Source organism: Trichogramma pretiosum, unplaced genomic scaffold (assembly GCF_000599845.2).
Source record: "Trichogramma pretiosum strain Unisexual culture from Peru unplaced genomic scaffold, Tpre_2.0 scaffold30, whole genome shotgun sequence".
NCBI classification, from domain to species: domain Eukaryota; kingdom Metazoa; phylum Arthropoda; class Insecta; order Hymenoptera; family Trichogrammatidae; genus Trichogramma; species Trichogramma pretiosum.
This window is the reverse complement of record NW_019641675.1, coordinates 1092215-1104576: the sequence shown is the minus strand read 5'-3', so window position 1 is coordinate 1104576 and position 12362 is coordinate 1092215. Positions and strand designations below refer to the sequence as shown.

At 41.2% G+C, this 12362-nt stretch overlaps 1 protein-coding gene across 1 annotated transcript in view; it reads right to left on the bottom strand.

The window, feature by feature from the left end:
• Positions 1-368: 368 nt before the first annotated feature.
• The window catches only part of LOC106653262 (glutathione S-transferase-like), a 29774-nt gene continuing 17780 nt past the window's right edge, over positions 369-12362 (bottom strand). Inside the window, exons 2-5 of the mRNA XM_014372648.2 lie at positions 4607-4936; positions 3731-3898; positions 2305-2447; positions 369-2217 (exon numbers count right to left, since the gene is read on the bottom strand). Of these exons, the coding sequence (XP_014228134.1) occupies positions 2050-2217; positions 2305-2447; positions 3731-3898; positions 4607-4751 (624 nt within the window). The 5' untranslated portion in view covers positions 4752-4936 and the 3' untranslated portion in view covers positions 369-2049. The remainder of the gene's footprint in view (positions 2218-2304; positions 2448-3730; positions 3899-4606; positions 4937-12362) is intronic.

Below are 12362 nucleotides of genomic sequence, written 5' to 3'. Positions count from 1 at the left end.
ATCCGTTGCGAATGTAAGACGTGCACGCACGCAGCGTGCCAGTAATATCCCGGCACTTGCAAATAAAAAAATCGAACTTGTATAGGACTGCGTTGACCGTTACAGCAACCTCCACCTGTGTTTAGTACGGTGTAAATGCACAATCCTGCTACGTTGAAAATGGCGGGAATCGTTGATTGTTTATTTCGTTCTTTCGTTTGTTCATCGCGGCAGTCTGAAATAGAGTTTGAAGAAAACCCCCGTTGATCACCGTTACCCGAGCGCAACTGCATCATGATGGTGCGTAACCGCAGTTTCAAAAATATAACGTGTAAACAAGGAATTTGGAGTTTTGAATTAGTCATTGAAAAAATTTTGGGTACAATTGATTCGACCACATTCATAAGTTTTATTTGTCATATTCAACTTTGAACACCTACACACGCAATCCTTTATTATATATATTAATATGTATTTCTTATTTTCCCTCCTTTTTTTTGCATTTTTTTTTCAAACTTTTTTCTTTGGTTTAACGATCCACTCGTCGCGCGAGTTCGTATTACACGTATAATAATATACTTTTTTTGTTGCACAGCAATAAAATAGAACCCGCCCGCATGAAGTTTTATACACATATAATTGCATGATTTTCTTGTTTTTTTTGTCAAGTTTACATACACATATCATCTATATATAATTAATATCGTTTTACATGTATTGATGAACACTGCCTTAAGTCATTTTTGTTCGAATGGCAAGTTTGAAAGAGTCGTATACTCCGAACGAAGCGTTATAACGTTTTTTTTTTAATTATTATTATTTAATGAATAACACACAATAATAACGCAGATTAAAATCGATTTCAATGTTTCTGTTTTGCTCTTGTTTTTGTTTTCCCTATTTATTTATTTATATATTTATTTTTTTGGTAATTCACATCTCGTTGTTTTAATTCAAAACACAGTTAAATACAGTTTTATAGAACAACATCTTCGTCTTCGGAAAATCGTCCGACTTGCGGAACGAGCTTTTACATTATAAAAAATATCATCTCGGCATTGTCATTCCTCAAAAAAATATATTCTTTCACAGTTGTTTTGTACTTTTGCAGAGAACATTTATGCGTGTAGGTTCGTGTGCGAGTGCGCGTGCACTGTGTATGTGTGTGTGTGTGTGTGTGTGTATTATGATATAGGTGCTATACTCTTGGTTGCGTGTATGTAAAAGTGTGTGTATGTGTGTGCATACCGACGCGTGTAAGCGAACGAATCGACGAGCAGCGAAAACAAAAAAGTGCAAACTACTACGGCAATTTTTTTTTCTTTTCTTCCCTTTTATTGCTCGGTTCATCTGATAGTTCGAAAACGATAGAGATACACGATACGCTTTATATTATCATTTCGCTGCGAAGGGAGAGTTACACGGATGCTATATACCGATCGAGAGAAGCGAAATTAATATCACAACCAGCGAGTTGTTGGTAATATTTTTTTTTGTTTTCTTTTGTTCTTTCGTTTTCGTTTGTTTTTTTTTGTTCACGTATCGCTTGGATAAAATAGCTCGAGAAATTACAGATGAGTTACTAGTAGCAGTAGTAATCACACGTCAAGTTCAGGCGCCCGCGCACCACACGCATTAAACGCGGGAGAAACGTAAATAGAATCGATTCGACGAACATTTAGGCTGATTAGCTTTTTTTCCCTCTCTCTCTCTCTCTCTCTCTCTCTCCCTGTCTGTCCGAGATTCCGAGTTGGCGTTTTTATCGATAATGAGAAATTCGCGCGAGGTAAAGATTACACCTTCTCTCTCGTATTCCTTCTTTTTTTTTTTTTAGATATGTATACATATGCATTTGTCTGTGTGTATATTTATAATTTTTTTTTTGTTTGCTTCGTTTGTTTTTTATTGACAAGTATGTATGCGTTGATTCATCGTTTCTATCACGCTCTCGCGGCAGCGAACGAAACAAAAATTCTCACTTCGTTTTTTTTTTATCTTCATTTATTTATATTTATGTGTTGTTTTCCTTTTGTCATTTCAACAACCAAGCCCAGTCGCGCAGAAACTCTCTTAAAAGCTCGTGTGCGGCCGCTTCGCGATCCACTCGGCTATCGCGGGCAGGGCGTGTACTCGTTGTTTGAGGCCTCGCAGGGCCGGATACTTCTCGAGGGCCGTCGCGCCGAACATCTGCTCGAAGCTCTCCAGCGCCACGGCGAATACGAAGTCGGCCCAGGTCACCTGCGCACATCGATAACAATGAAAAAAAGATTATGGGTGCGAGATCAGTGATGCGAGTAAGCGTTGCGTCAGACACTGGATACTTACGCTCGAACCGACTGCGAAGCCGCCGTTGCTGCCGATCGTCTTCTCGAATTTATTCAAGAAAAATGGTATCGTCTCCTTCACGAATTTGGCCTTCTTCTCCTCCTTTTTGAACAGGTCGTCCTCTTTCTGGAACTGCAGCAGCTCTGATGACGACGATGGTGATGATGCAACAACGTGAAAAAAGGAGCGAGAAAAAAAAGGCACAGAAGTAGATTGAAATCGATTCGTCCATTTTTCTCTCGCGTCGCCTCGCGCGCACGGAAAAGAGATATATATTTTGCTACAGTAAGAGACTTGATGTAGTGCTAATAATTCAATCGGTTTATCGCTTTTGGACTTTTTGCCTTCTCCTCTTTCCTGCCTCTCCCACGCGTCCATAGTATATAAGTCGACTTATCTCTTCGCTCGAATAAGGGATAGGTATATACAGCTGTGCACTAGAGAAAGAGGATCTATAGAGGGGGGAAAAAAAGATATAATCCATCGTTAGGAATCGTGTGCCGTCGTCGATGCTACTCGATAACGTAATTATTGACTGCTCTCTCGCTCGGATCTTCAGAATGTTCAATGTCAAAGTTGCTGTTTTTCTACTTGCAGCTCTCTCTAGCTCGCTCGCGATCATTCTCGTTGTCTTTGAAATTCGAGCCACGTCGCCAACACGTCGCGAGATATAAATCTTTCCCATTTAATATACAAGCTCTGGCAGTATAGATGCAACCTCGAACTTTTTCTGTTTTTTTTTTTACGTATAACACACATACACGCGCATTCTTTGAAAAAACTTTAAAGTTTTTCCCCGCGCAGTTCCTGCGCGAATGCGAAGGGGTTACAGTCATGCAACAATAACTCGACTGTACGAATACATGTGTGAATGTGGGTGAGCTGTATACACGTTGCTATATAGAAGTACCATGCGAGAGTTACTTAAAAAATGTCGACCTCGATATCGACGAAAAAAACGAGTGGTGAATTTTCATGAATTCGATTGCTCCGGATTTTTCAACGACGCATAATACGTAGCGAGCGAGTCCTAGTCAAGACTTGTTTGCCAGTAATAATCCTTCAGTTTTAGAAGTACACCCGGTGCGTCGCGCACATCGTACTCTCGACTCTTTCTTTCTCTCTTTATTTCTTTTTTGTCCGTACAACATCGACGTCATTGTATGAGACCTCGTGAATTTGAATCTTAGAGTCGCGCTAATTCACATCGACGGCTTTGAAGAAACTGACGCAAAATCCTTTTTAATGCATCATTATTTAATCAGGCGCTTGATTTACCGACCGACCGATCGATCTATCGCTCTGTCCCCGTTAGCACATCTCTCGCCTTGGTATTACCGAAAATTAATGCCTCCCGAGGCATCATCATAGCCTTCATTACACCATGCGTGCATAAGAGAAATCCGGCCTTGATGTATATACCGACCTAATTTTAGATCGCCGAGACTGTCGACCAGAGCGTCGCAGAGCATGGCTTCCCACTCGTCGCTGCCGGTGAGTCCGTGCTTGCGCGCCAGGTAGCGGGCTATCGCGTTGCTCTGCGCTATCACTTGTCCGTTGATCTCCAGCACGGGCAGCTGTCCGAATGGCATGGCTGGAATAAAAGGATTATTATTTGCAGCACATTTCGATGACATTGACTTCAGTCGAAGCACAATTATTGGAAAATTTCAGATGGAGAAAGAAAGATGTATAGGACAAGGAAATTTTCCAGAGTTGTCTTTCTCTCGTTCCCTTGATTGTGCAACTGTGCACAAAGCCGCGACAGCGTGTCTGTCTCGCGCGAATTTTCCTGCGGGCCACGAATTTATATATTTAAAACGTCAAAATTAATTGCGCGGATCGCTCTTGGTTTCGCGTTCGTCCCACTTTTCACTATTATGTATACGTCTACAAGCGCGCGGTTTATCGTATTTTACACGAAATATAATTTCATTTTCGCGATTATATTTTGAGCAACATCGCGGTGTACCGACAAAATAACAATAACAACATCGTTCGTTACATTTTTTTTTCTTTTTTTTTTCTCTTTCGAGTGATTCGATACATACAAGGGCTCATAAATAGAGCTGTCATCGCCGTTAAAAATCAAATAATTGGTCTCGTTAAGCACGATACAAAAGAACTCGGAAAAACAAAACCTTTTTTTTTTATTCTACTTTTCATCTCTACGTTCGCACGTCCCGTTTGGACAAATGACACCCGCTTGAATCGAATATCCGCTGCACGCGCCGCCTACATACTACAGCAGCAGCGACAGTAGCACTAGTGCGAAAACAAATAAAACAGAGCTTCGACTTACATTTTTTCAATTCGGGCCATCGTTCCTTCGGGATTCTTTCGTCGGTGTAATTCAGTCCCGCGTAGGCGAGTATGTAGCGAATGTGCTCGGCCCTGCCACGCGCGTTGAAGTAGATTAGTTTGTAGTTGGTCTCCTCGTCGGCCATATCTGCACACTTTGCCGGAGATGCCTGGCGAGTATTATTATATGCACGAGTCCTGCGTGCACAAATTGATTCCTTCGCAACTGTGTGTGTGTGTGCGCGCAGAGAGAGCCGGGCTGACCTTCTCTATATCTCGCTGCTTGCCTGCCTGCTGCGTGCTCGCTTGTTGTCTTTTCTTTACGCTCCGGCTGTGGACGAAAGCCAATATTGTTCCCCATATATTAGAGAGTTACAATCTGACATTTCAAAAAAAAAAGAAGAAAAAGAAAAAGTAGGTAAATTTATGTGCGCCGAGGTATTAAATGCCCTTTTCGTTTTACGTACAGGAGAAAGGACTTTTATGGCGGATATTTTTTGCTTTGGCTTTTTTTTATTAAGCAACTTCGGGCTGGGCACGCTGTCGCGTGTGTGTGCAGTATCCTAGAGCGAAGGTTTCGTAGATTAAGTTTGGATTTAGGAGCAGCGAAAAAATGGCGCGCTAGCGTTTTATATAAAACGCGCATAGAACAATTTTTTTTTCGAGTATATTTACACAACACGAAAGATCATGAAAAAAAAAAGGGGGGGGGGTGTCGTACATGGTTTCGATAGCAGAATAAAGATAGGCAAATTTTTAATGAGAAAAGTTGAATGAGAAATTATAAAAAAAAGGAAAAATTACATTTACATAGCTCTCACACACAGCTCTTTCGAATGTATACTGTACCACGAATGAGCGACTGATTGAAATGCAGAATGATGAAAAAAAAGGAAGAAAATAACAGTAAAAGGGTATATGCGTTATAAGTTTCAAGAGTTAAAAAATATTTTTAATTTCAAACTTTACATTGCGCCGCGCAAAGTACAAGTGCGAATAGGAGCTTAATCAAATTTAGTTTGTTTGAAGGAAAAAAAAGATGGGAAATTGCGATACGATACTCTCTCGAGAGAATTTCGTTGTTGTCGTGCGCGCGTGAAAAATATAAATTGCTCATAGCGCGCGCGCACCCAACCCGGGAATGACATTTTTTCCATTACCTCGTCCCTCAACTTTCCTTCGTCGGAATTGTCAAGAACCGCAAAATTTTCAAACGTATATATCTTTTCGCGCTACATTTCACGTATTGTGCCACGTGAAATCGATGCATACACCGTGCACAAAATCTCGAAGCTACTCGTTGTGCTTTGTTCCGAGTTTAATGCCGACCTGTCGCGAGCAATTGGTTAACGCGAACAAAGCACAACGGAGCGAGTGAAAAAAAGTGCATCAAAAATTGTGTGCGGCACAGGTACGAAACTCGCGCACCTCGAAAGGTAGATTATCAAGGCTGACCACGCAATCGGCGTACGTACGTACGTGCAGCCAGGCACAGGGCATTTATGTGCCCAGGACGAAGTATGACGAGGCGTTTTTTTTTTTTTTTAAACACGACACGCGAGAGAAAAATATATCGTTAGGAGCCAAAAGAAATAGGGAATGCCACGTCACAACGTAACAATTTGCAAAACGAAAAAGCGACCAGAGGCGAACTGTTTTCATATATAAATTACGCGAGCCAGGCCAAGCAATCAGCTTGCGGCTGGCAAGTACATTTCCGCCGGGCGCGCGCTTCCACGTAGCAGCAGCGGCAGCAGCACTATTATAATGCACAACAACAAACGCGCGCTCAAAGATGCCCACGCACCGCTCTATCTCTCTCTCTCTGCTTTGGCAAATAATAACTCGGGCTGTATACGCGAGCGGTAATGTAATTTTTTTTCTTCTTCCTCTTCTATATATCTGCTATTGTACCGCTGCTACGTCGACGTTGCTGAGCACGTGCCTCGGCGCCTGTGCATTACGAATCCATATGAAAAGAGATTTCTCAACTCTCGGAGAGAGTGTTTATTATATATATATACAGGTATATAATATCGTAGTATGTCATTGTGTGTGCAGTCGAGGTAGCGAGGGCTGCATTCCGTTAAAGCGCATTTCGTAACGGCGCGCGGCAGTGCTTTTATATATCTACACGCAGAGAGATGTATAATGCGCGGGAGCTGATGCTGCTGTTGCGGCTCGTAAACTGCGCGGGCGTAAGAGCGTAAACTTCACGACTGTTACAATGACGCGCGCGGGCGGTGCGGTGAATTTTTTTTCTTCGTCGTCTCTCTTCTTTTCCTTTTTTTTTTTGTTCCGAAACATCCTCCATTGTGTAAATGTTCGCCGAAGTAAGTGAAGCTGAAAGAGAGTCGGTTGCAAAAATCGATTTTTATCCTTTCTTTCTCTCTCTCGCTCTCTGACATTTGACGCGGGCGCTCGGAGAATTAGATTCAAAACTTTTACCCGCGCGCGTGACAGACCTTTTGTTATAATACACGAGTCTTATACTTTTAGTCCTTTCCGTCTCTCGCATTCGGTGCATTTTGATGTCGCTCGGCAGAGTTTATCATTATCGCTATTAAAGCATAGATTATTGCGCGCAAAGTTTTTTACACGCGCCTTCGCATATATTTACTCAAGTATAAGTCTTCAGGAGATAATCTCATGATTCTCCTTCGACGAGTGCGTTCTATTCTTTTCCGAAACGCTTCGCGAGAAGAACGTCGAGTGCTCAAAAGGAGATTACACGCGGAGAATAATATAATTTACGAGAGATATTTTTTCGTTTAAGATAAAAGTATGAAAACAGTGAGCCCGCCTCGCCTCGGCCTCGTGCCGACGTCAGTTCATTCTCCACGAGGCAGAAAATTAATTGTACGAAACTCGCAACGTACGTTGTTCGGAACGAGTTACGAGATATACGGGTCTTCAAAAATCCTATGTATATATCATACGTATTTCAAGCGCGACAATCGAGGCAGAGGGAACGCGGCACACGAGTAACGCGAACGAGTCTCTCGGCTGCGGGGGGTTGAAACTTTTCACATTTTAGCAAGTTCTCGGCGATTCGCGTGGCGCAAGTACGCGACGCGCGAGAAAAAGAGAATGAGTAAAGCAAGATGCATCGAGGTTGAAATTCGCCTCTCTTTCTCTCTCTCCTTTGCCTCTACTTCTTCCTTATCTGGCCTACATTTCAGTGGCTGCGCATCGCGCGTACCAATATATAGTATAATGTGAATTACATACGTTTTTGCTACTGTACGACTTCTGCTCGGAGGGGATACAATAATACCCAGCGGTGGGTATAAACGAAGATAGCTCAAAAGGTAAAAAACAACGTTTGTATAACATTGCAACAAAGACATGGATCTTACATCGTTGTTATCATAGACTATTGTAAGAAAGAAGTAAACGTTTTTCCGACCCTCCGACTTCACCCCCATCCGAAGGCCTCCTACTGATGGGATCGATAATAATTCTTTTAAAAATAAATTTATATCAATACTTGTAAATCGTGATTATAATATTTGTAATATGTATTTGAATTTTTATCATGTTGTGTGGAAATGTTTACTATGTTATGTAGCAATTTTTCATATTGCACATTAATTTTTTCATTTTTTAATTATGTTAGTCTCAAGTTCGGCTTGTTGAGCGTCTGTTTTTGAAAAACAAATCAAATCAATTCGTTTCGTTTGGTACTACAATGTAAAAATTTCAAAATTTAAATATTCACGAAAACCATCTATCAAAGAACTTAAAATGTAAGCATTTTTTTAAACATAAATTTGTATGATTTGATTAGAGGAAAGTAACCAAATCTCAACGATTTGACGGAAGAGATGAAGTGCTTACAAGTTGCGCACAAATCTAAGCATCATAATCGGAATAAAATGTGTAAAAGATTGAATGAGCCAATGAAACTACAGCTAGAAAATATAATACTGAACAATAATACAGAAAACGGTCAACAAGAGCAAATAATTGCTTATTAAGTTGCTTGAAAAGTCTGATATGTATAAATTCCAAAAAAGATCTCGCCACTTACGAGTTTTGCTTAAAAAACCTCCTTCGCCATCTATTGGCCATTCATCAATCTCAATGATATCACGAGTTTTGCTATCAAACATGGTATAACTTTTCGTAGAGAACATTTTTTTTTTGCTATGCCCATAGTAATATTTGTTGTATGCATATTAATGTTTCGTGAAATAATAGTAAAAAGTTTTATAATTACTGATGATACATTAATTACTGCAGATTTTGGTAATTTATAATATACAATATGTGTATAATTTTAACTTTTTCCCCATTTATAACATTTGTAACATCTGTCCACTGCTACACATACAAACGCAAATCCAAGAACAATCGCTCGTTGTTTCGCTCGTTTTCGTCCATCGAAATGTGAAGCCCGCGGATTTGTCGTGTGCAATGAGTCGTTGTAAAGGGAGCGATAATCGCGCCGAGAGTTCCTCTCTATTTCTCTCTCTCTCTCTCTCTCTCCTCCCGATACATCGAGAGGCATCGATTTTCTCTCGTGCTATATATCAGTAGCAGTCGTCGAGTTGAACCGAGTCGAGTCGAGATTTTCCCCAAGCGCGAGACGAATGAAAAAACAATAAAAAAGGGGTCTGTATATATACACATACACACTCACTTTGGCGCAAGGCATTTCAAGAGAGAGAGAGAGAGAGAGAGAGGGTGAGAGAGAGCGATAAAAGCTGCTCCGCCAGTCTCTATTATGTATTTATGTATAGCTATATATACGGCACGTACTTTAACGCGGCCGCGGCAATGCAAGTGGCAGAGTACAATCGAGCGAAGATAATCATCGATACTTTTCTTTCTGCACTTTTGCCGCCGCAGCTATACCCCCGCGTTCGCCTGCAATTCTTACGTCTATATAAAAGACTCTCGAGGAAAGAGGAAATAAAAAAGAAAGAAGGATAGAGAGAGAGAGAGAGAGAGAGAGAGAGAGAGAGAGAGAGAGAGAGAGAGAGAGAAATTAAAGGAGGGTAAAGAAAAAAGGGCTAAACTATCTCTCGCGATCGTTTAAATGTATAATTTTCTGCCTCGACTTTACTGGCCGATAGCGGGCGGGGGCGCGAGGATATAATGGCGGCGCACGCGAGCCGATCATTACCCTCGAAAATTTCAGCATCGCACGATATATATTGCGCGCGATGTATATGCTATATACACACACACACGCGCGCGAGCGCGCACACACACATACGTAATACCGTAATATGTGTTTATATATAATACGCACCTCGAACACCGCTTCGCGATGGTGCGATCATTCAATCGTTCACTCGTTTATGTGTGCCTGCGGCTTTTGCAATACGTACGCTGTTATATATATCATCATACAAACACGTATATCGAATCGTAAGTAGGTCTCCTCTATTTATTCACCAACTCGCGCGCGAGCTTATACCGAATATACAGTGCCGAATCTCGTACACTTTGGGCAATGGGGTAAGAGGGGGCAACGGGGGTGAGGTCTTGAAAGAGGAACCTACATATACACAAGCCCGCTTGTATACATACCTACGTAGCATAAAGTTTACTTTATGGCCTGGCGCTCTGCGGCGATCTTCTTTGATCGGTGCCTTGAGTTCTTTAGATAAGGTACTTTTGCTCCTCGCGGGTATATAAAGGAACACACACGTACGTATACACGTATAAGCTTCGTGCGCGCAAGTTTTACTCGAGCTCGTTACGATGGGCGAAACTCGACACGGGGCCCCCTGCTGATGCTGCTGCTGTGCGGGCGCAATATATATACTACATAAACTTATGCACACTCGATGTGATCGATCTATCTCTATCTTTCTCTCTCTCTCTCTCTCTCTCTCAACTCCGTAGGCAGCTGCGAGAGCTGCTCGTTACTTGGATTTAACAGAGAGAAAGTACGAACATACTGCAGTAGTATATGAGTATAGTATAGATGGATGCGTTGTGATGATTTTCCAAATTTCCCCCCGCGTTGAGCTTTCAGGATCGCTGCCGATAAGTATAATAATTAACTCGGCTTCGCTTTAAAGTTTTCTTTACAATATCCAAAAGAGAGCTGCTATCCTATACATAAAGTACGTTTTCAACTTATAATTGAAAAAAAATGAATAAAAAAAGACGAGAGGAAGGAGGGGCTGGTGCACGCGGCGCTAAGCGTTGTCTTCGTTATGCATAAAAAAAGGATTTACGCTTCATTTTTTATAAAGTATATATCACCCGGGTGTGCTTGCTCTCTTTCTCTCTTTCTCAAGTTTATAATACCCAGAGAGGGAGTATTCTCTTCATCGTTAGGTATATATTTGCCTTGATCCCTCTTATATTTTACACAAATAGATTGGTACGAAGGCGCGCGTTAAAAAAGCTTCTTTGCTTCAGCGCGCGCGTCCTCGACTTAATACTCACGCACGCGTCTAACGATTTCTCGTAATTAAAACCAAAAGCAGCCTTATATACGACGTATATACACGGAGGAAGAAAGACTAAACTGAACTAAACTAACTAACTAACTAACTAACTAATTAACCATCTAATCGGGGAAATATAAAAGTCGAGAGAGACGCGCATACGCATGGCCTTGTCATTTGAAGCTCCAAGAGACGAAAAAGAGAAAACACAGAGACTCGCGCGCGAAAGAGAGAGTCGTTACATCGGCTGCTTTGTGTTGGGTGTGTGAGACACAGAGAGAGAAAGAGAGACCACAAGCGTAACAAGACAGAGTCAGCTGGCACATGTATAAGCTGCGCTCAAGTCTCTCTCTCTGCTGCTGCTGTTGTTGTTGTTGCTGTTGCTGCTGCTGAGCAAGAAGACCGAGCTTAATTGCGTTCAGTCCTGTGTATGTGTAGGTACTATACATATATCTTTGCGAGCTCCTCGTTCAGTTAACGTGTACATAACGTCTCCCGTCTAGCTGCCTCCCACTCCCACGCCCCCTTATATCCGTAATCCCTTTGTAGATTCAAATTTGATTTTCTCAAGAAATTCACTTCCTTCGTGTTATACATAAAACGCACGCGAGGCGTTATCCAATGAGTTTGTGTAAAAATAAAAGCGCTCTACTGGATATTGCGAATATAAATTTGGTTATAAAAATTAGGCGCGAAACGTTTCGATAATTGCGGTGAATTTCTTTGTAATAATAATCGCACATTGAGAGCCATCCAGGATGTAAAGAGAGAGATTTAAATTTGTTTGCCACTGGCTTAGATCCAGACACAAAACTCATAAATCCGTCAATATTTGCTCCGTGTGCATGCTGCTCGTGCTTATGCCTTTTGAAACTAAGATAATACTGTGTACCATTCGCCACCTTAGCAGAAATGATCAAACTTAATAATAACCTGATGGCCAAAAAACGACAATTTTTAAGTTTAGAAACTAAATTACCATGAATATTTTTGTTACAATACAAAATTTTAATTGATCCGAAAACCACAAATTAAAGAATTAAGACTAATGTTCAGCATCTGTGAATACCCTAGTACAAATTATACCACTAGATGGCGGGTACCTTTATCTATAAATATGCAAGTGTCTGGATACCTTCCCACGTGGGAATTCAAGGTAATGAAAAAGCGGATTCGCTAGCAAAATCGGCAGCTATGAGCGAGAACATTCTTGACAGAGCCAATCCCAGTGACGGACTTTACAATTGACTTTAAACGTAAATGTAATGAAGAGAACAAGACAATTTGCATTAATTTAAGTGATACTAAAGGTACCTTCTACTTTGAAAATTTCTATTCTGGAAA